Source organism: Triturus cristatus, chromosome 1_2 (assembly GCF_964204655.1).
Source record: "Triturus cristatus chromosome 1_2, aTriCri1.1, whole genome shotgun sequence".
Taxonomy (NCBI): domain Eukaryota; kingdom Metazoa; phylum Chordata; class Amphibia; order Caudata; family Salamandridae; genus Triturus; species Triturus cristatus.
The window spans coordinates 729394870-729421227 of NC_140580.1; the positions used below are offsets into that span (position 1 = coordinate 729394870).

Genomic DNA, 26358 nt, shown 5'->3' on the forward strand with positions numbered 1-26358 from the left:
GATAACATCTAGATAAACAGAAAACCAATAAACACTTGATTCTTACACCAGTTCCAATTATCATAAATGAACAGCCATTTCTTCATTTGAATTGAGTCCTTCGGGCATCATGGTGTCAAAATCAATTATGTATCTTGATTCCAGGCATCTTAACAGGCGCTGTCTGTAACCTCCTATGTCCTGCCGTGCAATCTCATCTATAACAACATAGGATAGAAGTTTTTCATTTTGCCCATGTATGTTGAAGAAATGACGGGCTACAGGGTACTGAGTGTCATGTTTTTTAATAGCGCGTAAATGCTCTAGGACTCGTTTCTTGGCCGGATGTATTGAGCTGCCTATGTACAATTTGCCACATGGGCAAATCAAACAGTAAACACAATAATCGGTTTTGCAATTGAAATCTCCTCTTATTTCAAAATCCCTTTTATTGCCTGATACCATGAGTTTTTTGCAATCTGTACTGTGGGCACACGCCTTACAACGTTTACAAGTTACGAAACCACTGGATCTTGACTGTAAACCAGTTTTTGTGTCATTAATCATATTTTTACACAAGTCATCTTTCAAGGATTGACTTCTGCGAAAAGTTATCTGAGGTGTATCATTCAAATATTCACTTAAAGTCAAATCACTTTTTAAAATATGCCAATTTCTATCAAAAAGTTTCCTGATTTGAAATGCATTTTTAGAAAAAGTGGTGATAAACCTGACCGAATCCTTAGATTCAGATAACACAGGTTTCAGGTGTAAGAGATTCGATCTGGTTAATGAATCTGCCTTGGTAATCGCTTGTTTAATGCTCTTATCGCTGTACCCACGTTGTTTGAATCTAGTGCTCATTATGATTTTCTCTTTTTCATATTCTTCAGTGGTGCTACAATTGCGCTTAGCTCTGATTAGCTCCCCATAAGGAATGCTCTGAATCAGGCTAGATGGATGAGCGCTCTGGGCATTGAGTAAGCTGTTCCCAGCTGTCTGTTTTCTATGCAACTTTGTGACCAATGAATTATTGGAAACTAGTATCTCCACATCCAAAAATACAATCATAGAGTCACTAATTTGGGAGGTAAATTGTAAGTTCTTCTCGTTGTTATTGAGGGAGTCAATGAAGATTACAGCTGACTCCTCATCACCTTTCCAAATTAGAAATATGTTGTCTATGAATCTTGCCCATATGACGATCTTGTCTTCCTGAGCTTCCCAATCTTGGGACACCTGCTCCTCCCACCAGCCCATGTACAGATTGGCATAGCTGGGGGCGAAGCAGGTGCCCATTGCGGTGCCTTGGATTTGTTTATAGATGTTATTGTTAAATAGGAAGTAATTGTTTGTTAAACAGTACCTCGTCATTTCCAATAACATTTCAGTATGGGCTAGTAATGAAATCGGTCTGGCTCTTAAAAAATGTCTGATGGCCTGGATCCCCAGGTCATGTGGTATGCTTGTATAAAGACTGGTAACATCTAAGGTTACCAGTAAAAAGTCATCTTCCCACACCACCCCATCAATCAATGTCAGAAAATGTGTAGTATCCTTGAGGTATGCTGGCAAAGCACTGACAAAGGGTCGTAAATAGTGATCAATGAACTTGGATGTTACTTCAAGTTGAGAGCCCATAGAAGACACTATGGGTCTCCCTGGAGGCTTCTTCGGATTTTTATGCAACTTGGGGAGCAAATACAATACTGGAAGTTTGGGGTGTTTACAATAAAGGCTACGAAATTCATCCCACTCAAGTAAACCTGAATCATTCCAATTAACCAACATTTCATTATATTTGGTATACGAAGCTGACACTTCCGAGTGATTACTGGTAATGTAACAGGTATTATCATCAAGTTGTCTTAGCCCTTCCTTCAAGTAATCAACTTTGCTCCACACCACCACATTGCCCCCCTTATCAGAGTTTCTGATAACAATGGAATTGTCATTTCGTAGTTCCTCGATAGCTTTGTATTGTTTTAAGCTCAGATTACCTCTAGAGTTATTTTCCAACTTGAATCTCATTTTCTTGAGTTCCTTAGTGACAGTTTTATCGAACACCTCGATTGCATCACAATGTATGGATGGTATGAAAGTAGATTTAGGTTTGAATTTACTCGGCTCAGCACAATCAATTACTGTCCCAAGCACTTCCAAATTCCTTACTGGATCTTCATCATGTAGGATATTGGCATCTAATTGTGCCAGAGTGTGTAAGGTTTCAATGTCATAAATGCACAGTGACCCAGGATCAAGTGGGTTAATGTTAGGCTTAGTAGTTGCTTGAGCATGAAACCATAGTTACTGTTATTTATGTTTCACCGCTATAGTAGGACAATCTGGCCCTACGTCAACACTATGTTTGAGCGGAACGCAAACTTATTGTGGTTTATAGTTCACAATGCCGATAGCACTTTGTTGATCATTGTTGAAGGACATCTCATTTTTTGCACTGATATGATCCAATGCACTAATATGAATGTATTATCACGCCAACATATAATGTTGAGATAAGATGCGATTGTGACCATATTTAAACGAGCATTACGTACGAACTATGCCTTTTTGTTTAATCATGTATATAATTCTAATATGTGATTATGTGCTAATTTTGACAATATTTTATTGCAATAGCACGATAAGTTGGATCATACTTTGCTCCTTCTTCAGCATTGTGATTGGGTGCAACCCAAACCCACTGGGGTTTGTATTGCACAATGTCAATAATGCTTTATTGACAATCAGTGACTGACATTGGACTCATTCATTAAAATGCATTACGACAAGTACATTATTGTGCCAATATAATAATGGTGTGAGAAGATTTGTTTGCAACCAGGTCACAATATTCTCATTTATGACTTGTGTTCTGTTGTTTTATCTCTTGTTTTGCGCATTAATTCATCTTTATGTAACAACATGCCAAGATGGCGCCCATACTCACACGACAAAAAAACATTGTATTGATCTAGTCCTACCTCTATGTCAGCTTTTGAGGTATTATGTAAATATGGGAAAACGAGACATCCGCCATACCGTGAGAAAGCTATCAAGCGAAACGCGTTGGTGAGGCGTTATACTGCCCAGTAAATCCTTTTCAAAGAATCCTGAGTGTCCTGGTATTTCTTTTGGAACTGCGAAAGTGTGCGTGTGCGATACAAGGGTAACGGAGCCCATCCAGGACCGCCACGTTAGAAGCTCCAGGCTTCCGTGTTTCAGCGTTCGGATATATATATATATATAACACAAATGCAGCCCTCCATACAGAAAAAGAGCTGGGTAGAGAACTAGGATTACAGGTAAGTAACTTATCCTTACTGCAATATCTCAAAGAATCAATTTATCCTGTGGGAGAAAAACAATAATAATGTGTTTTTGCAGGTAAGTTGACAACGTACACTTCCAGTCTTTGATGTTTAAGGTCAGCAGAGGGCAAGGTTCAGGTAAGCACAATTAATGCTCCACCTGCGGCAACGGTTAGGGCGCAGTGTTAACCAATAGAGACTGGAGATGCTTGAAGACACGCTGCTTGCAGGATTAGTAAAGCGGCTGCTGGGTTCAAGCTTCGGAGGTTTAGGCATGCACGGGAGAGACTAAGGCAGCACCAAACATATACAACCAGAGGCACAGGGGTGGCCGTGTGCAGGATGCAAACACGGTGTTGGGCGTCCACAGCAGGTAAATAGGGAAACTTGGGTTTGGAAACAGGCTACAGGCATCGAACCAGAGGCTGCATGAAGAACACCAGCGTCAACAGAGGTAAGTTGGGATGCTATGGGTCACAGGGACACCATCAGTCGAGCTCTCCAAGGCCCAGGGGCTTCGGGTGCGGGGTTGTGCTTTGACGTCGGGTGTCTGTTGCCAGAGCTGGTCACGGTTAGGAGAGGCCTTAGGATTTACACTGCAGGCATCGTCGTGTAGTCCAGGAGGGGTCAGCCGAAGCTGGACTTGGACTCAGGATTGCTGCAATACCTTTTCTGGACCGGTGGGCCACCTGGACTCAGGCTGGAAGCGTTGAGTGCAGAGTGGTTAGGGATCGCTGTTCCAAAGGGTGCCAGAGTCCTTCATCTTGGTTTCTTGTGGATAGATCCACAGTCCTCAGGAGGTCTGGCCTTTTTTGAAGGCAGGCAGTCCTCCCAGGGGTTTTGAAGGTCGCTAGCTGCAGGACAAGCGTTGTTTGCTTTGCAGGATTTTCGAAGCTGCAGACAGGTTGGTAGGGCTGAGGCCTAGTCAATGGCATCTTTAGTATTCTCTGCACGGTGTCTTCTTTGTCTTCTCTCTTCCTAGGTCAGCAGGAACTAAGTATTATGGTTCAATGGTGCCCCTAAATATTCAATTTAGTAGCGTTCCAGGGGCTGGAAGGTAGTAGCCAATGGGCTACTTACCTTTCGGGCAACTACACCCTTTGTGTTGGAAAGTAGGATCTGCTTTTATGGTCACCCCCGCTTGTTGCTGGTGTCATTATCTTTTTGTGACTAGTCTGACTGGGATCCTGCCATCAGGACCCCAGTCTCTGTGCTTCTTCCCTAAATTGGACATGGTGAGTACTTAGGTACACCCCAGATTGGCTTCTGGTGTGCCCTTTTAAGTCCCTTGTATATGGTACTAAGGTACCCAGGGCATAGGTACACCAGGGGCCCCCTATGTGCTGAAACATGTATTATGCCACCCATGGGAGCCCACTCAATTGGTGACTACAAGCCTGACATTGCAGCCTATGTAAGCTGGTGCTTGCACTACTTATGACAAATATAAGTTTCCTTATATCTGAGGTCACGCACTTAAAACCTCTACCTCACCCCTAAGGCAGGCCTTTCAATCCTGTAGGCAGAGTGCTCGGTATATAAGTGTGAGGATGCCCCTGCTTGAGCAGGACACCCGTACAATCCACGGAGTCCATACTCCCGGGTTGTCAGTGCATCAGCCATTACCATACATGGAGTGGCCATGCGTCAATATGCAATGGCTAACTCTAAACTGGCTGTAACGAACGCTGTCGTGTTTTGGTAACAAACATGCTGGAATCATTACGGTGTTGGAGGTATGATTCCATGCACTGTAAATCTCCTCATGAAGAGGCCCTCAGTGCCTCCATTATAGACCCAGACAGCAAACTTGCTGCTACTGACCAGAGGCATGGTTCTGCCCTCCTGCTGCTTAGCCAAGCTTGAGCAGGGGAAGTCAGGATAATAGGTTTCCTGTCACAGGGAGGTGTTACCACCTCCCAGACAGGTCTTCGTGTATTGGACCAGGGTGGGGGCGCTTGCCAGCACCACTAGACTCCTTTGAAGGACACATTTGGTGCCCTCTTCGCTCACACATATAATATTTTATAGACAATGTAAGTTCTACAGAACTTCCAGATTGGTTGTTAAGATTTCTCCAATCTTAGGAAGTTTAGTTTCCCCTAAGTTAGCTAGGAGCAGTTCCACACTACACCTAGCCACAATGGGCCACATGTATCAACCATTTTTGAGTTCGGAAACTGGCAGATTTGCAGAATCGGCCCGTTTGGAACTCAAAAAAGGGTTTTCACATGTATCAAACCCAAATTACGATTCAGTAACATGTCAGACCGCCTGATTTCCACAGAGTGCTGCTCTTTGATTTGGGGTCCTCCATCAACTTGTCAATGTACACCTAGAGTTCTCTCAGCACCTCAATTTCAGTTTAGTAGAGTTGGACACAACAACCCTCAGAGCCTTACTTCCTCCTCAGAGGATTTGGGACTTTCAGGCTGTGTTCCTGATGTTTTGGGAAGGAGCTTTTGTTCCAGCTGTGACAGTCCTGCCCTTTCTGTATTTCCAGGCCTTGTGAATTCTCCTGGTCAATCACACACACAGGAATATGAAGACCCTTCAGCAGTGCCTTTGCATGCAGTGGGCTCAGCATTGGGGTGTTCTGATAGGCTTGATGCTGGTTTCTCCAGAGGCTGCACTAGAACTTCAGAGTGATGGAGCAGTTGATGTGAATATGGTCTTTCAGTCTCCCTTCAGGAGTAGCCATGGTCATAACAGGCCTTTGATCATCGAAAAAGCAGATGTACTGCATCTATTTGCTCAAACTCAGGGCAATCCGTTTAGCCTTAAAGGTGTTCCTCCAGTTTCAACTGTTGGCATTCTTTGCAGGTGCTTACGGACAGCATGACTAGTATGTGGCATGCCAAAAAGAAAGGAGGAGATGGTTTGCACCTTTTTTCCTGGAAACTCTACAGTTGTTGTCTAAGATCAATCATTTGAAGTCTGGTTGATTGTCAGTCATCTTGCAGGTTCCATGAATGTACGAGCAAATGACCTCAGGTTGTACAATCCTAACCGACTACAAGTGAAGGATTCACCTGAAGGTAGTTCAGAACATCTTTGTTCTTCGGAGCACTCCTCTGGAGGACTTCTTCTCCATGGCTGTAAATATGCTTTCCCAACTGTTCTGCTATCTCCGGATTGCACCAGAGAGCTCTAGGGGATGTGTTATGTTTGAAATGAGACTTTCTACTACATTATGCACTTATTCCTATCCAGTTAAGGCTTTTGTTTGAAAGGTAAATGAGTCACAACTGGACGGTGATTTTATTTTTACCACACCAGAGTGGCCTAGGAGGGTGTGGTATGCAGATTTAAAGTGGTTGTCCTTAAGCCCTCCGCCTCCTTTTTCATTCAGGGCAGACCTTTTCTCACAATCAGAGGGGAAGGTCTTGCACTCAGGTTTCTAAAATCCTCATGCATGAAGACTGAGCAGGGCAATTTGAGTATCTTCGACATACCAGTGGAGGTGGTGAACATAATTTTGCCTGTGCGCCACCCCTCCACAAAATCTGTGTATTCTGAACATTGGTTCTGTTTTGTTTCTCTATGCACTGGGAAGGGAGTGGATGTCCTTAAGGGGCACCTTTCAAATATGTTGCAATTTATGCTTTCTTTAGCCCGGCAAGGCTTTGTGGTGGGCCCACAGTAACCATCATTATGTAAATCGCAGATTGCCAACACGGAGCCTCCAGAGGGCATCAGGGCCCTTTCCACCATGGTGAAGGTTGCTTCCTCTGGGTTGCCCAGAGGTGTTCCTAGTCTGAAGTTTGTAGACTTCGCCTTATCTGTTCAGCAAGACTTCTTGTTTAGACTATTTCCTCAGACCTGCCACCATGGAGGTTTTGGTTTGGTATGGATTCCACAGGTGAGGACTCTACAGATACAAGTGTACATTAGAAGAACAAGTTAATACAGCCGCAAACAATCTTTCTTTTGGATACTCTACTTGCAGGTTATTTACTTGTAACACCCACCACTCCATTCTGGGGAATGGACTTTGGTCCTTCCACAATGTCCCTCTTCAGTTTTGATGCACTGTATAAATTATCAATCTTGTTGGCCTCATCTCCTTTTCGTGGGTGTTGAAAAAACAGACAAGGAATTGACCCTGTGGCTGTGTTTATCTGGTTGTGTAGTTGTCTGGTAGGGTCCCCAGAGTTGATCGCCACCTACCAGTGCTAGAGACCTGTTTAGATTTGTTCGAGGCATGTGTGCTGTACATACACATGCTTTGCATACTCCTGCCATCTAGTTTTAGGTCCGGATGTTTGCAAGCTGTTTTTCTTCCAAGAAGTGTTTCCTAGTCACGAGGTAAGGTGACTCCTCCTTTCGGTGATAATGCGCATGTTCATCGACTCAATTATTAGATTGGTTTTTTTCGTCCATCGGTTCAAAACCATTTTCTCGGGTTCCCCCTCAACGCGCCATCCTCTCTACCTCGACGGTATTGTTTCTGTACGCGTTCCCACTTCTCCGCGTATCGTTTTTGACATTGGAACGACCTTCGATCTGTAAGCTTCATGGACGGCCTTCAACGCCTACCTGCTCTCTATAGCTCCCCGTCGATGGATCGGACTCTGTTTATATTCTGCCCTCGGTGCCACGCGAAGTATCCGCGCACCGACTCACACAAAGTGTTCAACTTGTGTTTATTTTTATTACCCGAGCACAAAGAATAAAATTGTGACGCTTGCAGATCGTTTGGATCAAAGAAGACTCTTCGCGATAGTCGGGCTGGACGTCGGGAGATGCACCATCAAAGCATCGAGGACACGCTGGACATCTTCGGTGAAGACTCCGGCCAGGAAGATATCGAGGCATCGGCGGCTGAGGAGGAGGAAACCTTCTCCGGACACGACTCAAGCTCGGAACTCAAGATCGACCTCTACGCCGAGGAACAGCTGCAGGGTCAAGGTGACGTAAGTACCGCAGACCCCTTGCCCCCACAAACTATTTCCAAAAAACATAAGGCTTCGGCACCATCTCTGCCTTTTGGTCAAGGTTGGCACCGAGACGACGTTTCAGACGCCCCGCCCTCTGGCCCAGCACAGAAACCACTTGTCAAGCCTTCAGACTCGGTACTGAGTCGACAAAAATCCTCCTCAGACCTGAAAGCCTCCGGTTCTCCAGTATAGAATCTTTCATAGATTCACATGCTTGCATCTTCCCAGTCGTCATGGTGGAAGTTTCACAGTAAAAGAATAACAATAGCAGTTAAAGGAGAAAAACTGCATAGAAAACCCATAGGGAAGTATAGAGTTTGGTAGTCTATCCACCTTATTATGTGGTCCACACGTCAGCCAATCAGCTGCCAGCCCTGATATCACACTCCCCAGCAGAACCACCATACCTCATATTTCCAACCGCCGTCGTGTGAGTAGGAGTCTCCCTGAGCACTGCTCAGTTTTCTGGTTACTTGGTGAATTTTTGACCTTTTCTGCAGCTTTGGATTGAGGTACTGTTTTTTCCTCTAACTCTTCAACATGTCTGACAGCTCTAAGAAGAGGCTTATCAGACCTTGCAAATCTTGTGGGATGGCCAGATTATATTCTGAGGACCCTCACAAAGAATGTTTATATTGCCTTTACCCTAAGCACGTCCCCAAGGAGTGCAAACACTGTCGCACCTTTTCAGCTAAAAGATTGAAAGACAGGGAGGCTCGCCTGTTATTATGGCTTCAGGAAAAGAAGACTATCTCAGACTCTGAGTCTGATGAAGGAAAAGGGCACTCCTCTAAAAAACATAAGAGGGAGTTGTCTGAGGAAAAAGCTGAGGTGAAGAAAGAGAAAACAGAAATATCTTCAGTCAAAGAACCATACACCTCTCAAAAAGCCTTCAGAGACGAAGACTCCATCGTCGCTCCCGTCGTCGAAGACCAGAGTGCCTTCTGTCACGACGCCGAAGAAGACGTCGATGACCTCGACGACGACCGTGTCGTCTTCTCGACGACGACTGCATCATCAACCACATCTACGATAACAACATCCTGTCGACGACACCGTCAACAACCCTCGTCGACGGCAATTCTAATGCCACCGTCGTCGCGGATTTCAAACCGCCGACGACAAGATCAACCATCTCCATAAAGAGATTCCATCCGTCAATGGGCTCGTCGATGGACAAGAAAACTTCAGAATTCTCATGGACCAAAATCTCGCCGCTTCTGCCATCTAAACTACTGGATTTACAGGAGTCAGAAGATGACGGTCCAGACGAAGTGGCTTATAGCCCCTTGCAACTTCATATTAAAAGCCAGGAGACAGATGAAGAGGAATACCAGGAAGTTCAGGAGGAACTGTTGTTTAAAGATCGCCCAGTACAAGGCTCCAAGAGGCATGAATCGTTCCAGCAAGCCTACGATTATGACGAAGAAGAGGATGATAATGTCAGGGAGGACGCAATATCCATGCCTATTTCTCTAGTCTCCGACCTAAGGCACATGATTTACGTCTACTATCGCCATTTTCCAGATGCCAATGCTCCTGCTTCCAACACCACTAGTGTTCCACAGCCGGTGGTGCAGACTCCGGTGATTCAACCTCCACCTCCGATGCAAAAAGTGTGTACCCCTAAAATAACTATTAGGGATGACTTTGTGGAAAGCGAACAGGAGAAAGAGCCAGAGGAAGGGGAATTACTACAAGACGACCCAGGGGACGACTAATGGGTTCAATATGTTATTTCTTCACCATCACCATCTCCATCTCCAGCAAACTCAACTCCGGAAGACATCGGTGGCTTTCATGACTTAATGGAGAAAGCTTCTAAGAGGTACGAACTTCCCCTGCCGGTAAAGGAAAATTAGTGTTTCATTTATGACTTTAAGGAATCTTCAAGAAAATCCATTAAGACAATACCTATAATTAACCACATCTGGGAAGAGGAGCTAAAGATTATGAAGAATCCAGCCACGGTTGCAGCCTCAGTTCCTAGGATTGAGAAAAAGTATTGTGCCCCCGAAACATACCCAGCGTGCCTGATCGGTCATCCCCGACCTGAATCAGTAGTTATGAAAGCGACGCAGAGACTCTCCAAGAACCCGGCCTCTGCTTTGTCTGCTCCTCCGGACAAGGAGGGCAAAAAGATGGATGGCGCAGGAAAACGCTTTGCAGTGCTGGCAGCAGCTTCGATCAAAGCCACGAATGCATTGGCACTTGTCAGCTGATATAACCGACAGATGTGGTTGGACATCGCTCCACTTTTGTCTCATCTTCCTGATGACAAAAAAGAAGAGGCGGCAATGATCCTGCAAGACGGAGCTAGAGCAGCTTCCGAGTCCATCAACATAGCCATGGACATCTCATCGATAGGATTCAGGCAGATGGCTGTAGCTGTAGCGCTTCGAAGACAAGGGTGGCTGAAGGCTATGTCTTTCCGGCCCGAAGTCCAAACGATGATCGTGGACATGCCCTTTGATGGAGAAAATGTTTTCGGAAGGCATATCTATGATGCCTTGCAAAGAATAAAAGCGGACACAGACACCGCAAAAGCCTTGTGGTCCCTGCAACAAGGAAGATTTGAATCTTTTCGTGGAAGATCAAGAGGCCACTTCCATCAAAGATCCTCATTTCAATCTAACAGTTACCAGCCTTATCATCAACAGGGGTACCGTCAATTCTCTAACACCCAGCAGTTTTGCTCTTCTAACACCTCTTACCAACAGCAGTCTAGAAGAAAGCCTGCTGCAAGGGCAAAGGCACAGGACTCCAATAGGAGACAGTGACGATATCCAGGCGCCACCCACCTCGTCACGCCACAATCCGATCCATTACCTCTCTCGTTACTATCGTTAGTGGCTGTCAATAACATCGGACAGATGGGTGTTGGATATTATACACCAAGGCCACACCCAGGAGTTTATACAAAAACCTCCAGCTCGGCCTCCCATTCACATGAAACAAAACCATCTCTCGGCACTCAAGGCAGAAATCTTGGCCCTCATTGTGAAAGGAGCAATAGAAGAGGTTCCACCACAACAGCGAGAGAAAGTATTCTACTCGCACTTTTTTCTTATAAGAAAAAAGCAGTCCACCAAATGGAGGCAGGAAATGGATCTGAGTACTGAGTCGACAAAAACCCTCCTCAGAGCGGAAAACCTCCGGTTCCAAGTATAAGTCCGGCTCGGAACCGAAATCCACTGCGGTCAAGACAAGCAACCTTCAGCCGAAACCTTCTGTGCTGAAAGGTCAGCTTTCTTCAACACCGAAACCACTGGCACCAAAAACTTCGGCACCGAAACATAAGGGTACCCTTTCTGGTCTGAAAATTGACATTATTCCGTTAACACCCGATCCAAAGAAAAGACTGCATATCAACCTCTATACTGGTCATATCCACATAAACTACCTCAGAAACGCAAGCTTCAAGAGGAGGAAGACACTTCTTACAAGATCCCCTTAAAAAGATTGTGGCTACAAGTCCCTTTCATTTTCCATCACCCCCACATCCAGCACCACCTGTCACCTCCTGAGAATCCTTTACAGATTACACCTCAAGATTCTCCTCAATTTCATCATGACGATGATGATACAGATGATGGGGGAATGCCTATGCCAACAGATCCATGGATGGATTACACTCTAGACCCCCCAGGTGACACTGATCCAGACTTGTACCCCACCAAACCATCTCCTCCGGAAGACAATGCATCACACCATGAGCTCATCGCTAGGGCTGCACATTACCATGGGGTAGAGCTCCATAAGGAATCACTGGAAGAGGATTTCTTATCTGAGACACTAGCATCCATACGTAGGTCATCGCAATCACTACCAATGTTTAAGGGCATGATGCGGCATGCTGAAGACATTTTTAAAGACCCAGTTAAAGCCTGCATCCTAACTCCTAGGGTGGACAAAACATATGAAACCTCTCCTACAGACTCCATCTTTATCAGAGGCCAATTACCCTTAAATTCACTAGTGGTATAAAATGCTCATAAGAGAGCAACGTCTCAATCATCAGGAAATGCTCCTTCAACGGATAAGGAGTCTAAACTAATTGACGCCTAAGGCAAGCACATAGCTGCGCAGGCAGCAAATCATTGGCATATTGCAAATACCCAATGCCTTTTAGCTAGGTATGATAGGGCACACTGGGACGAAATGGAGCAACTTCTCCAATACCTCCTATATGAGCATAAAACTAAAACTCAGTACTTATTAAATGAGGGTAAGCTCATTTCTAATTCCTCTATTTGTTGTGCTCTAGATGCTGCAGACATCTCAGCTAGGTAGATTAACACCATCTAGGTAGATTAACACCAGCATCATACTCAGGAGGCACCCCTGGTTAAGGATCTCAGGTTTCAAACCTGAGGTCCAACAATCGATCCTTAACTCATTATTTGATAAGGAATACCTATTTGGCCCTAACATTGACCAGGCGTTAGAGAAGATGAAAAAGGACACTGGAGTCGCTAAATCTATGGGAGCACTTCAGACTGCATCCAATAGAGAGTCTTTTTGTCGCTCTTTCTGCAGAGGAGGGTCAAAAACAACGTCCCCAGATCAGAATACCTCCACGTATACTGGTAACAACCAGTCCTCTCACTCCAGAGGATTGTTTCGAGGAGGTCATAGAGGCAACAACTTTAAGGGTAGGGGTAAGGGCAACACACCTAGAGATTCCCCTTCCCCCAACAAACAGTGACTTGCCCACGCTTTCCCCCGATTATACCACACCTGTCAGGGGAAGACTTCACCAATTTATCCCCGTTTGTCAGTCTGTAACATCACACAAATGGGTTTTTGGAATTATCCAACATGGTTATTGCCTGGAGCTTACCACTAGTCCCCCAAACATTTTGCCATGATCTCACAGGTTGTCTCCGGAACATGTCCACTTGGTAAAACAAGAGGTCCAATCCCTCTTACTAAAAGGGGCAATAGAGCCAGTTCCCATACAGTGCCAAGGCTCAGGGGTTCACTCTTTGTTTTTTCTCCTCCCCAAAAAGGATGGTTCCTTAAGACCTATTCTAGATCTCAGAGAGCTAAATCACTACATACAGTCATAACATTTTCACATGGTCACACTTTTACAGGTGCTCCCACTTTTACAAAGTTCAGACTTCATGTTGACTCTGGATTTAAAAGACGCATATTTTCATGTTCCAATTCATCCAGCTCATCTCAAATACCTACGATTTGTGATAGCAAACAAGCACTATGAGTTCAAGGTACTTCCCTTTGGAGTAACTACAGTGCTCAGAGTTGTAACCAAATGCGTGTTAGTAGTTGCTGCTCACCTCAGAAGACAACAAATTCATGTCTTCCCCTATCTGGCGACTGGCTCATCAAAGCCAGCACTTACCACGACTGTCTCCAGCACACACAAACAACAATAGATCTGCTTCATCAACTGGGTTTCACCATCAATGACAGAAATAAGATCTGCAACCCTGGGAGCTAATCTAGACACAGTCAAAGCCCTAGACTCTCCCAATATAGCCAGAATACACAGTATTCAAACTGCCATTCTACAATTTCAACCCAACCAAGCATTAGTAACCAGAGTGTTTATTCAATTAAAACCAAGTCCTGTGCACACGTATGGGTTAGTCTTTCAAAATGTCTGTCAATAAAATTCGTATATTCAAACAAAAATAACAGGGTCGACACCAATGAATGTTATTTTTTTGAAGTATATTGTGGATTTTCTTCAAAGAGCAACATCAAAGGAAAACCAGCCGACACGTGTTTTGTCACTCGGGTAATTGCCCGTGACTCTTCAGGGGTGAATAGACATCAAAATATACAGGATCGTAGGACCGGTGATAATTCCAACCCGGTCCGAGCAGGTCTGAGAAAATCGGGAGGCCAGTCGTGGCGAGATGTGACAGAGTGAAGGAGCCTCCTTCCGCATCCGTAAAAGTGAGACGGACTCACCTTGTTGCTCAATACCCAGGAAGCTGTGAAGACGGTTGCACCCGCCCGTCTTTCAGCGCGCCCGATCCATGGGGAAGGAACCTATCTGTCCTCCCCTTGATTCACTCTGTCACATCTCGCCACGACTGGCCTCCCGATTTTCACAGACCCGCTCAGACCGGGTTGGAATTATCACCGGTCCTACGATCCCGTATATGTTGATGTCTATTCAGCCCTGAAGAGTCACGGGCAATTACCCGAGTGACGAAACACGTGTCGGGTGGTTTTCCTTTGATGTTGCTATTTGAAGAAACTCCACAATATACTTAAAGAAAATAGCACCGGTGTCGGCTGTGTCCCCAGCCTATGTCAACCTGGCCTCCACCTCAAGGTAGACACTGAGTCGGACTGGCGTCGACAGACGCCGCATCCAACGCTGACGGGTACTTTTGTGCCCCTGTTCTACCGTGGCTCTTTGAGACCAGATTGGCAGTAAGAGGGTGGTGAGGAGGACTGGGAGGGGTCTGGAGACCCTTAACAGACCAGTTAGGGTATGAACAGGACTGGAGAGAGGAACTGGGGGAAGCCAGTGGTCTGGACACCTCACCAGACCTTGGCATGTTGTCTCCTCCTACCGTGGCTACGGAGGAGGGAGCGTCGTACGCAGTGGTGTTGAGTATGGCGGCCGAGGCGCTTCATCTCGAGCTACCTATGGTGGCAGTCAGGACTAACTTCCTGAGCAGCGAGCTCTTCGGAGCCCCTGCTGCCATTTAATGAACCCCTCATGGACATCCTTTTAGGCACCTGGTCCAGTCCCAACACAGGGGCCCCTGTGGACAGGATGATTGCCCGGCGTCACTGCCGGGCTCCGGGCGACCCCACTTTCCTCTCCCAACACCCCACCCCTGAGAGCTTGGTCATCCAAGCCTCCACCTCCAAGGGTGCATTCGCTAACGCACCACCTGATAGGGAATCTAAAAAGCTGGACCACCTTGGGAAGAAAATGTTTTCTTCCTCCAGCTTAGGACTGCGGTCCGTGTGGGATACGGTTGCGCAAGTGCTGCCTCAGTGCCCGGAGAAGGCCCGAGCTGTGCACTCCCGTGCAGTGGCTGAGGGGTGAGACGCAGCGAAGTTTACCATCCGCTGTGGTCTGGATACTGACCGACTTACTAGGCAGGACGATTTCCATGTCAGTAGCCCTGCAACTCTATGCCTGGTTCCGGTCGACTGGTTTTTCCTGGGATGTCCAATGCACTCTTAAGGACATGCCCTTTGATGGCCGTTGCCTTTTCGGTGACAAGGCAGACAACGCGCTGGAGCTCTTTAAGGACTCTTGGGCTACGGCCAGGTCCTTGGGCCTCTCGACCACCCACCCTGCGCAGTCTGCTTTTCGCCCCTTTCGTGGCTGCGGTAGGGGTGCCTCGCCACGTCCTGCCCAGAGCCACAGCCCGGTGCACGCTGTTCAGCCCCTGCGCGGCGGGGATGTGGGAACCAGCGCCACTGTTCTGGGGGCCAGCGGGCAGGGCAGTCTACCACAGCCCCCTCTGCAGCAGCCTCCAAGTCCGACCTTTCAGGGCCACCAAAAGCCAGTGGGTGGCAGGATTCGCCATCACCTCCTCCACTGGCGCATCATCACGTCGCACTGGTGGGTTTTGCAAATAGTCCGAAGGGGCTACTCACTCCCCTTCAAGACTACCCCTCCATCCATGCCACCTCAGTACCATTGCATGTCGGAGGATCATTTGACCCTTCTCCAACAGGACGTTTCGGCACTCTTGGCCAAGGGTGCCATCGAGCGCGTTTCTGCCCCAGAAGTAGGTCGTGGTTGCTATTCCCACTACTTTCTGGTGCCCAAGAAGGACAAAGGCCTGCGTCCTTTCTTGGATCTCAAGAACGTCAACCGCTTCCTCCGGAAGGAGAAGTTCATAATGTTGACGCTCACTCAGGCCTTGTCTGCCCTCGACCATGGAGACTGGATGGTAGCGTTGGACTTGCAGGACGCTTACTTTCACATCCCCGTCCTGCTGGCTCACCGGCGTTACCTGTGGTTCACGGTAGGCCACAAGCACTTCCAGTTTACTGTGCTCCCCTTTGACCTTACCAGCGCCCCTCCGGTGTTCACGAAAGTGATGGCGGTGGTCGCAGCTCATCTGCACAGATCAGGGGTTCCAGTCTTCCCCTATCTCGATGATTGGCTTTTGAATGCGGGCTCGCCCCAGGCTGTCGTCTCCCACCTCGAGACTACGACCGACCTCCTGCATTCGCTGGGGTTCTCCATCAACGTGCCGAAGTCACACCTGACCCCTCTTAGAAGCTCCTCTTTATCGGAGCAGTTCTGGATACGACGCAGTTTCGGGTTTATCCTCCCAAACAGCGAGTCCGGGATGATGATTCCTATCTTTCAGCCTCTAGCCCAGGTTTCGGTCAGCACTCTGATATCCGGCGGAGTCCGTGCTCCACATCAACCTTCTGGAGCTTCGGGGGATTCGTCTTGCACTCAAAGCATTCCTTCCCTCTGTCCGGGGAAGAGTGGTGCAGGTGTTCATGGACAACAACACCGCCATGTGGTAATGTAACAAACAAGGCGGGGTGGGGTCATGGACCCTATGTCAGGAGGCCCTCCGCCTCTGGACATGGCTGGAACATCAGGGCATATCCCTGGTGGTTCAACACCTGGCAGGTTCCCTGAATGCCAGGGCGGACAAACTCAGCCGCAGGTGCATGATGGATCACGAATGGCGTCTTCACTCGGAGGTGCTGCAAGTTCTCTTTCAGCAGTGGGGAGAGCCTTGCTTAGATCTATTCGCCACCAAAGAGAACGCGCAATGTCAGCAGTTCTGCGCGTTGGAATTTCCAAGGCTACACTCACTAGGTGACGCTTTTCGTCTCGAGTGGACTTGCTTTCTTCTATATGCCTTTCCGCCGATACCACTTCTGCCCAGAGTGCTGAAGAAGATTAAGCTCGACCGGGCCCAAGACATTCTTGTGGCTCCGGATTCAGCACGAAGAGTCTGGTATCCCGAGCTGCTCAACATAGCCATCGATCCTCCGATCCGCCTGCCTCTTCAGGAGGATCTTCTGTCGCAGCAGCAGGGGACGGTCCTCCACTCGAACTTGTCCAGCCTCCACCTCCTTGCGTGGAGACTGAGCGGCGGCAGTTGATGTCGTTTTACCTGCCTCCCGAAGTCTGCAATGTTATCTTGCAGCAGGGCGTCCCTCCACTAAGACCGTATACGCCTGCCGATGGAACAAATTTGTGGCATGGTGCACACCAAAGGCTGTGGATCCCTTTTCCGCCCCTCTTTCTGTGGTTTTCTTGCTCCTCCTTTCTTTGGCCCAGCAGGGCTCTGCTCTGAGCACTCTCAAAGGCTACCTCTCAGCCATTTCAGCTTTCCTTGGGCTTTCTGATCAGCCTTCTCTTTTCAAGTCTCCTGTTATAAATAGATTCCTTAAGGGCATTACTCATCTCTTTCCTCCTGTTCCTTTCCTAATGCCGCAGTGGGACTTGAACTTGGTGCTTACCTATATAATGTGTGCTTCCTTTGAGCCGCTACATAACTGTCCTCTCCGCCTTCTTACTTTGAAAACTGCCTTTCTGGTGGCCATCACCTCTGCACGCAGGGTGAGTGAGCTGCAAGCTTTCTTCCAAGCCTCCCTTTCTGGCTGTCCATCTGGACATGGTCGTCCTTAGAACTAGACCTTCCTTTCTTCCCAAGGTGGTTACTTCTTTCCACATTGGCCAACCATCACTTTGTCCACCTTCTTTCTGCCTCCGCATCGTTCAGAAGAGGAAGAGAGGCTCCACCGGCTGGATCCAAAACTCGTGCTTTCCTTCTACTTGGATCGCACAAAACAATTCCAGGTGGACGGCCAGCTCTTTGTGGTTACGTGGGCGCTAAGAAAGGTCGAGCTGTGCACAAATGAACCATCTCCAGGTGTGTCGTCCTGTGCATCAAAGCCGGCTATTTTTTGGCAAGAAGGAGGCTCCAGTGGGACTGCCTGCCCATTCCACTAGGGCGACAACAGCTACCACTGCTTTGGGACGGGGAGCCCCCCTTAATGACAGCTGTCCGTCAGCTACGTGGGCCTCGCTGCACATGTTCACCAAACACTACTGCCTGGACAGCCAAGTCCAGAGAGACGGCTTCTTTGGCCATTCTGTTCTCCAGGACTTTCTGGTGTCAACTTAGTTCGCAGAACCACATCCGGGGTTGATGTTGCTGGGGTATCTATTTTAAGGTAATGCATCTCTAACTAACTGTTTCTTTCAGATGAACAAGTTACTTACCTTCGGTAACAATATATCTATAAGAAACATAGGTTAGTTATAGATTCCTTACCGCCCCACCTATCCTCCTCGTTATGCGAACTGACTTCTAGGGTTAAGGACTTTCTTTCAAGGCCCTAGTTTTGTGCACCAGTGGTCAGTGTCCTGCATGGCTCTGCGCTTCTGGAAAGTCGTGTACAGAATTGACGTTAGCGCGCGAGGGCGGCCTCTATGTAGCTACCGCGACGTCACCCCAGCAACCATGACGCCGATGACAAATGCAGAGTCGACCTACGCCACCTTCCGACGCACAGCAGTACTGCTGGCGAAAAGATTTCCGTATCCAGTCTGACGCCTGAGGTAATTCTAAGGTAAGGAATCTATAACTAAGCTATGTTTCTTACAGATATATCATTACCGAAGGTAAGTAACTTGTTCGTTTGTCACTATTCAGAGTCCCAGTAATCAAGGCCTTCATGGAAGGCTTAAAAAGAGTAATAACACCAAGGATTCTCCCTGCCCCGGTATGGAATCTTAACATTGTTCTCACAAGGGTCATGGGTCCATTTTTTGAACCATTACACACGTGCCCTTTACAGTTGCACTCGTGGAAAGTTGCAACTTATTGCTATCACATCACTAAGGAGAGTTGATGAGCTACATGTATTAATGTTGGAAGAACCTTTCTTTCAGCTACATAAAGATAGGATAGTTCTCTGCACCAACCTAAAATTCTTTCCCACTTTAGTTTCTGCTTTTCATATAAACCAATCGGTTGAGTTGCCAGTCTTCTTTCCTTAATCTGATTCTGTGGCAGAACGCCCTTTTCACATGCTTGATGTTAAAAGAGCTTTACTGTACTACATAGATAGAATGAAAGACTTTTATAAAACAGAACAACTGTTTGTTGCATTTACTCCACCCCACAAAGGCAGTCCTATTTAAAAATCTGGTATTGCCATATGGATTGTAAAATGCATCCAAACTTGCTATATTAAAGCTAAAAGAACTTTAACTATACCCCCAGAGTACATTCCACTCGCAAAATAGGGGCGGCAATCTCCTTTTTAGGCAACATCCCTCTAGCTGATATATATATGGTCTACACCACACACATTTACCAAACACTATTGTGTGGATGTGTTAGCATTTCAACAGGCTAATGTAGGCCAAGCAGTACTGAAACACTTATCCAAACAATGGCAACATCTATGAGTTAGCCACCGCTTTGGGATTATACTGCTTTTTAGTCCATGCAAAACATGTGTATCTACAGCACTCGAACGGATAATGTTTCTTACCCAGTAAGCATCTGTTCTTTGCATGTAGAGCTGTAGATTCACATGCGCCCACCCACCTCCCCGGGTACCGGTAGTTGTTGCAGGTCTTAAATTATACATTCATATGCATGGACATCTCTATACTACACTTATTTATTCAATTTTCACCCTCTTGCGGAAAAACAATCTAACAATGAAGTTGATGACCATTCGCACTGTCACAGAAAGGAGGAGTCACCTTACCTCGTGACTAGGAAAGACTTCTTCGAAGAAAAACAACTTGCAAACATCCGGACCCAACACTAGATGGCAGGAGTATGCAAAGCTTGTGAATCTACAGCTCTACATGCCAAGAACAGATACTTACTGGGTAAGTAACATTATCCTTGTGGCTTGAATTTGGCGGCTTGATGAAATTCAAGAGGTGAGTATCCACCATAGCGATCAGTACCTGAGGCTAATACATTGGACATCAGCGTTAAATCCCTCGTCTTCTGGATGAGGATATGGAGTTCTTCCGCCTGCTAAACCTATAGAGTTGTGTTGCTAGATCTCTTAGAAGACACTTATTGACCTGCCTATGCTTTGTATATTAAGTGCTATTCACTCTGCATAGCCTTTCTCTACATTGCTTCTCTCCTTAAACATCTATTCAAAGCTTTGAAGGAGCAGTATCGATGGTGGTTTAGGGCCAGCTATTACGATCCCATGGGCTTAAAGTGACAGCATCCCATTTACTTTTATTTTCAAAGAATGGGCAGTCAAATTATTTATCCAATAAGTTTAATGTGAAAAACGAATGGTAAAATTGCTTTCTTTACAATTCCCCAGCTGTTAATATTGCTAGCTCTTGGGGAGGCAGGTATAATAAATCTGAACTGTGCTTTTTTGGTAAAAATAAGACTTGTATCCATCTTTAGTTCCACATAGATAGGGACTGTAAAAAAGCTGTGCCATAGATGAAATCTCCCACTCTCTTTGTTCTATAAGCAGTTTCTAAATACTGAAAGTTATGAACCAAACTAAAGGATGATTAGATGTTTTTCAAAGTAGATTTGAGATATATTACAGCTGCGGCTGACCTAATTATCTGTTTTGTTTAATTATTGTACCAACTTATTGCACTGATTTGTTCAGATTCCTAGTGTCAATATGAATTTTATTATTGTATTTAGTTAGGTCACTTTTATGGCAAGTGACTCAAGGTAATTTGATGAATCATTATTGTTTGAATTATAAAGAGGATTACTTATGCGACGCAGCGCATTTATCATTAAAAGTGAATCAAGGTAATTTAATAATTCACAATTTGTAGGGTAATGAAGTGATTTGTTTGTGAAATAGCTTGAAAACGTTGGCAAATGTGTTTGTGTACTTAATTACCTTTGTAAAGGTTTAACTTTACACAAGGTAGGTTTTTAGCATCATCACATTGTACAAAATGTTGTTTTAATTACTTTGGATCGTGCAAATGCTTACATAGAATACTCAGGTAGGATAAATAACATATAACCTCAGTCCGTTAAAAAAGCACAGACCACCTCAAATTCTGCTGATCATTGCCATTGAAGACAGTGCATATGCTTGCTGAAGAGGAGGAAATAGGATAGTGTTCCTCCATTAAAGGTACATACCTATGGCAAGACGTTTTGCTGACTCTTCTGACGAAGTCTATCTTTTATGGTCAGTATCTTCTTAAAAATTTTTTTTTTATAGCAATTGTTGTGTGCAAAGAAAAATATTTCTCCGTGACCAGGCCTCATTGCATTTTGAAAAGCTGGTTTAAACAGGAGGTTTGAAATGTACTACTAAGTGAATCATGCTTTTTTTTTCCAACAGAATTTCTCTTCAACTGGAGAAAGTCCAAACCATAATGTGAAAAAGACAGCAAGTACTGAGGAGCACAAAGTTGGTGTTTCCTCATTGGAGGGGTTATTCATGATGTCCTCTTCCGTAGCAGGTATTGCAAAACTAAAGAGTGAGCCTATCCTCAGTACGCTAACTAATCCACAGGGAAAGCTAGTCCATTCACCTGCTTTGGATATTCCTGACAGTCCAGGTAATAAAAATATTCAAGCATGCTATTTAAGCTGTAAAAAAGCACCTTGTATAATTAAGTATTTTTTTTTTATAGTGTATTTCAAGACAGTGACCGGTTGCATCACCTCGATATTGCGCATTTGCATGTGCCTACTCAGACTGGCCGGGTTTAGCACTGGTGGCGACCAGTTTGAGAATCTTTGTTGGCGCCCTCCTGCCCACATAAACCTCCTTCTCCATGAATTCCCTCACTACCATTTTTCACCGGTGCCCCTTAACACTCCATAGCCCCTCTCTCACTTGCATTTCATTTGTTTTATAGCGCTACTTATACCAGTGTTGGGTGTCAGAGCACTTTACATCACTCACACATTACTAATCCTTTATGGGTTCCGAAGTACCCTGCTACTTGACGAAAAAGCGCTTCGACAGCTCGTCAGGCGTAGTAGGCACTATATAAATGCAATTACAAAACAATACAATTATACAGAGTAAATAAACCATGAGTGTGCAAATCAGTCTATAGGAAATGTTGCATAAGACAATGAGGATTACAACATGTAGGAATCAAATGTCACAGATACTAGAAGGCAGTATATTTTAGGAGTGTTTGATCTGGAGAAGCAAAAACTCTGGATTTAAAACATGCCAAGGTGGTTAGCTTTACTAAGAAAAATGTATTTCTACCCAAATTAACCCTATTTAGCAACATTAGATTAATAAAAGACTGGGGAAAAATATAACGTCCTAAGCTATACCATGCTGTTTGCATGCAGCTCTTTGATGACAGTTCATAGCTCACTGTGCTATATCAGGGTCGTAATTTATGAACTACGGTAACAAAGAAATCTCTGTGACAAAAGCAGTAACCTACTGAGTGATCCACATAAAATACAGTTTTGTGATTTCTGTGGTACACGTTCTTTGTAGCAGGCATTTTAACCCACTTCTCTACTTATCATTAGTAGAACCTGCCACTAGACAGAACACCGATCTCTCTCCAGCAGGAACATTAAATACCTGTATCTGTTCAAGACGCAGACCCCTGAACCCCCCCAGTTGCACCGCCCTAGAGTCAGCTCTGTATTTAAGTGTTGGGAAAATGTGGCCACTCATTACAGTAAACATTGAATACTTAAAAATGCAAGCAGTAAAGAAAGAACAGGAGACAGGCACAGACGTGGACAGTATATCAAGGGGAAGGAGGAGTGTAAATGTGAAAGCAAACATGAAAGGTGGTGACCAGTAAGCAAAGATGGAGATAAGACTCACGAGAGATTTAATAGTCTCAAAATAAGCAGAGTGCCTAATATAGGAGGAGCATAGAGGTTAGGCAATAAAGGAGTAGGGGACTGAGCCAAACAAAAAGTGTGCAGAGAAGATCTCATGGGCAAATATAGCAACTTTTACTTGCAGCACGAGATAGAACTACTGTTATGGATGCCAAAGTGTTATATATCCGAAATGTAATTTTTTTGTGATGTATAGATTATGAGAAAGGTAAACTGTGTCGTTCCTATAAGTCCTATATAGGATCTGCGCTTTAAGACAACTCACACTGCGGGACTGGTGTCCAGACTGATTCCAGACACCCCCACCGAGTTTTTTGGCCTCTGTTCTAGCTAGCTCGCGATGCCACTATCACCTCCTCTTACCAAGGAGAGAATAGTTCTTGTCAACTATCAAACATGACAACCCTGATCCTTCAGGACCGTGGAAACAGTGTTCAGGGAAAACCCCTACATACTGTGTGTAGTATTGTAACTAGGTAAAAGGTCAGTCCCTCAAATCCTTTATGTATGTAATATAGGAGAGAATGTAGGTGAAGGGTTATAATGTTTCCCAGACCTATATTGGAGTACCTATATGAAATATAACACCCACTCCTCATCTGATGGGATGACATTACTAAATTCTAGCGTACTACCAAGGCGTCTAGAGGTTTGTACGCAATTAATAGCAATAAGGATATCCTAAGCAAATTTAATAAGCGTTTAAAAACCCTTTAAAAATCAGTCAAGCATTTGCTCTAAAGTGTCCGTTTATATAGTCTGAACAACTACAAGCATCTGAAAGCCATGCAAATCAAAATGTTTCAATTTGGAATTTCATTAAAAGGTTAAAGGCCAAATCTTCCCAGCGCGCGACGTGCCAATAGTTTATGTGTACTTGCTGGTAGATGCAACATTGCTGCTGCCTGCATAGGCACTTGACGATCCCCAAAACACCTCCCAAAGAATGTCAATTGAGCACAGATGATCTTCCGTACTGCCTGCAGTGGATGCCGGGGAAGCCTGTGCCATATCCGAGGCCTGAGTGTTGGCAGAGGAGGCAGTATCCATACCAACAGGAGCAGAAACTACCAGTGGTGGCTCTAAGAAGGCTGCCAACAACATAGGAATACGCTGAGGTCACTGCAGAACATGGGCCATTATTTGGTCCAGTAAAGCATCAACGTCTGGTGGAGCTACCGATGGAAGTGTCAGACAGAGGTCCAACACGCATCCTTCTCTGCAGAACAGGCATCGAAGAACAGGTAGAACACAGTCCATCCAGACTGGTCTAAATGACAGGAAACAAGAGGCACTCAGTTCCCGTAGGCGAGGTGTGCCCAGATGTTGTACCATGCGATCATGGTATTTGCGCTCCAGGAGTGCTGTTGCTCTCTCCTTGGTGGCTGGGACATCCATTCCGTAGCAGAAAGGTAACAATCACGATTCTTGCTATTAGGAACAGGATCAGCAGAAGCCCTCCAAAAATGCTTCCAAAGATGGAGTGTATAAAGTTTGGTATAACTCTGAGGACCTTCTAAAAGGTGCTTAACATTCCTGAACCTATGGTCTTAAATAGATGTACAATTCCTGTTGTATCAGACATGTTAAAGATACGACTTTCCATGGAAGGGGCAGTTTGTACGTATAAGTGCCTGTATCTCTGCCCAGGACCTTACGGTCTGGAGATCAAAAGTCTCCCGGGCAGAGGTTAAGGGCACGGTTCACTGTAAAAGCATGGCTTTCATTCTGCTCAGAGTATCAACTGTATAAAGGAAACATTTAGCGAAGTTCATAACAGTGCCTGACTGACTGTATGTGTTGGTGGAAACAATACTTGCATGCAGCAAGTAACCCTGGAGCTCACCGTGACTAGATATGCAATGCCCGGAAGCATCCCACAACAACCTTGATCATTCAGCATTAAGTAACTACCATTCGAGAGAAGCCTGAATACCGGCTTAATCACTGCTGCCGGGGTACCTTTCAAGTGACAGGACAGGTTTGCCACAGACCCATTACAAGACCCATGTAGCATCATATCCTGGCATATGAGAGATCCACTTGAAGTCTTCTCGCAGTTAGTACCGCTTAGAATCACTTACAGATCCCCACTCCTGCATCGAAATCTGTGCGGTAAATCCCAGGACTCCCTGATGAATTTCTTACCCATTTTTTTTTTTATATTTGCCTGCCTATTGTTGTTCTAGGCAATACTGAAACTGGAAAGTTGCGACCGGTAATGTTATGTGGGCGTGGATTAACCATTCTGTGGATGGTAATTCTGTCACAGTAAACGGTAACCTATCCAGTTTTTCGATACGCAGCATTGTATATTTTGCTCCACTCTGTGCCATTTCCATCTATTTTTCTGTTAGATTGTATGCAGAAAATAATGACGTACTGTTGATAAAACTCCAAGGCACATATCTGGCGCGCAATGACTGCAGCGTCCAGTTTAACAAAATAATAGAACATAACTGTGACTGTCCGTGTTGTAATAGGGACAAATCCTGTTCTATTACATCAATAGCAGAAGATACTATGTTGCCCAGTGAATATATCCTGGATGTTAAAGTAGTCATGCCATTGTCAACTATGGCTAACGCCTTTTCTAGCTTAACTCTACGTACACGTGTTTCACCTGGGGGTAGTGTTGAGGTCTTTAGCCAATCGAGGCATAACTTCCCAACACTATATGATGTCACTACTCCCGGATGTTCTCGTTGTACATATCGTGGGTCTGGCCTACAGATAATAAACTCTTCAGTGGTACCCCTGAATCTTTCCTGACATCTGTTTGTGTCTGTGGGTCAAACCAACCATCCCTTCCAATTGGGGTCTGATCTATTGTATTGCAATATGTCATCCATCTTAGCACCTCTTTCTGACGTAAAATTCCCCTCTGTGTTTAAAGGTGTTGGAACTTGGGGCGTGTTCATATCCTTATTCTTGGCTAGTCCAAGACAAGAAGTCTGTTATACAGTGTCATCCATAAAGATCATCTGCTGTGGAATGAGGCATGCTTGAAATAGCACTTCTGTTCCCTGGACTTGCCAGTCTCTAGAACCCGAGATTGATTTTAAATGTACAGTGTCCATCCATAAGTTAAAACCCTGCCCAGACAGCTGTGTAATAAAGGAAGCTGAATAAATCTGTTTGGTGTTCGTTATCATATGTTTCTGTGCAGATATAGGTGTAACCTTATAATAATGCGAGGTTGGGTCAGAAGTATTAAACCCTGAAAAATATGAGAACTTCTGTGCAAATGTTTTTGAACTAGTTTTCAGTGGTGTAGGGTAATGTTCCCACTGACGGTATTTGAAAACATTTCTAGGTTTGCTAGAT

The 26358-nt window shown here is 45.4% G+C and overlaps 1 protein-coding gene across 2 annotated transcripts in view; it reads left to right on the top strand.

Moving 5' to 3' along the window:
* The window catches only part of VPS13D (vacuolar protein sorting 13 homolog D), a 2738381-nt gene that overhangs the window by 673684 nt on the left and 2038339 nt on the right, over positions 1 to 26358 (top strand). Inside the window, exon 26 of one of the 2 annotated variants that reach the window (XM_085608633.1) lies at positions 21539 to 21758. In XM_085608633.1, the coding sequence (XP_085464759.1) occupies positions 21539 to 21758 (220 nt within the window). The remainder of the gene's footprint in view (positions 1 to 21538; positions 21759 to 26358) is intronic. The other variant, XM_085608634.1, reaches the window with a different exon arrangement.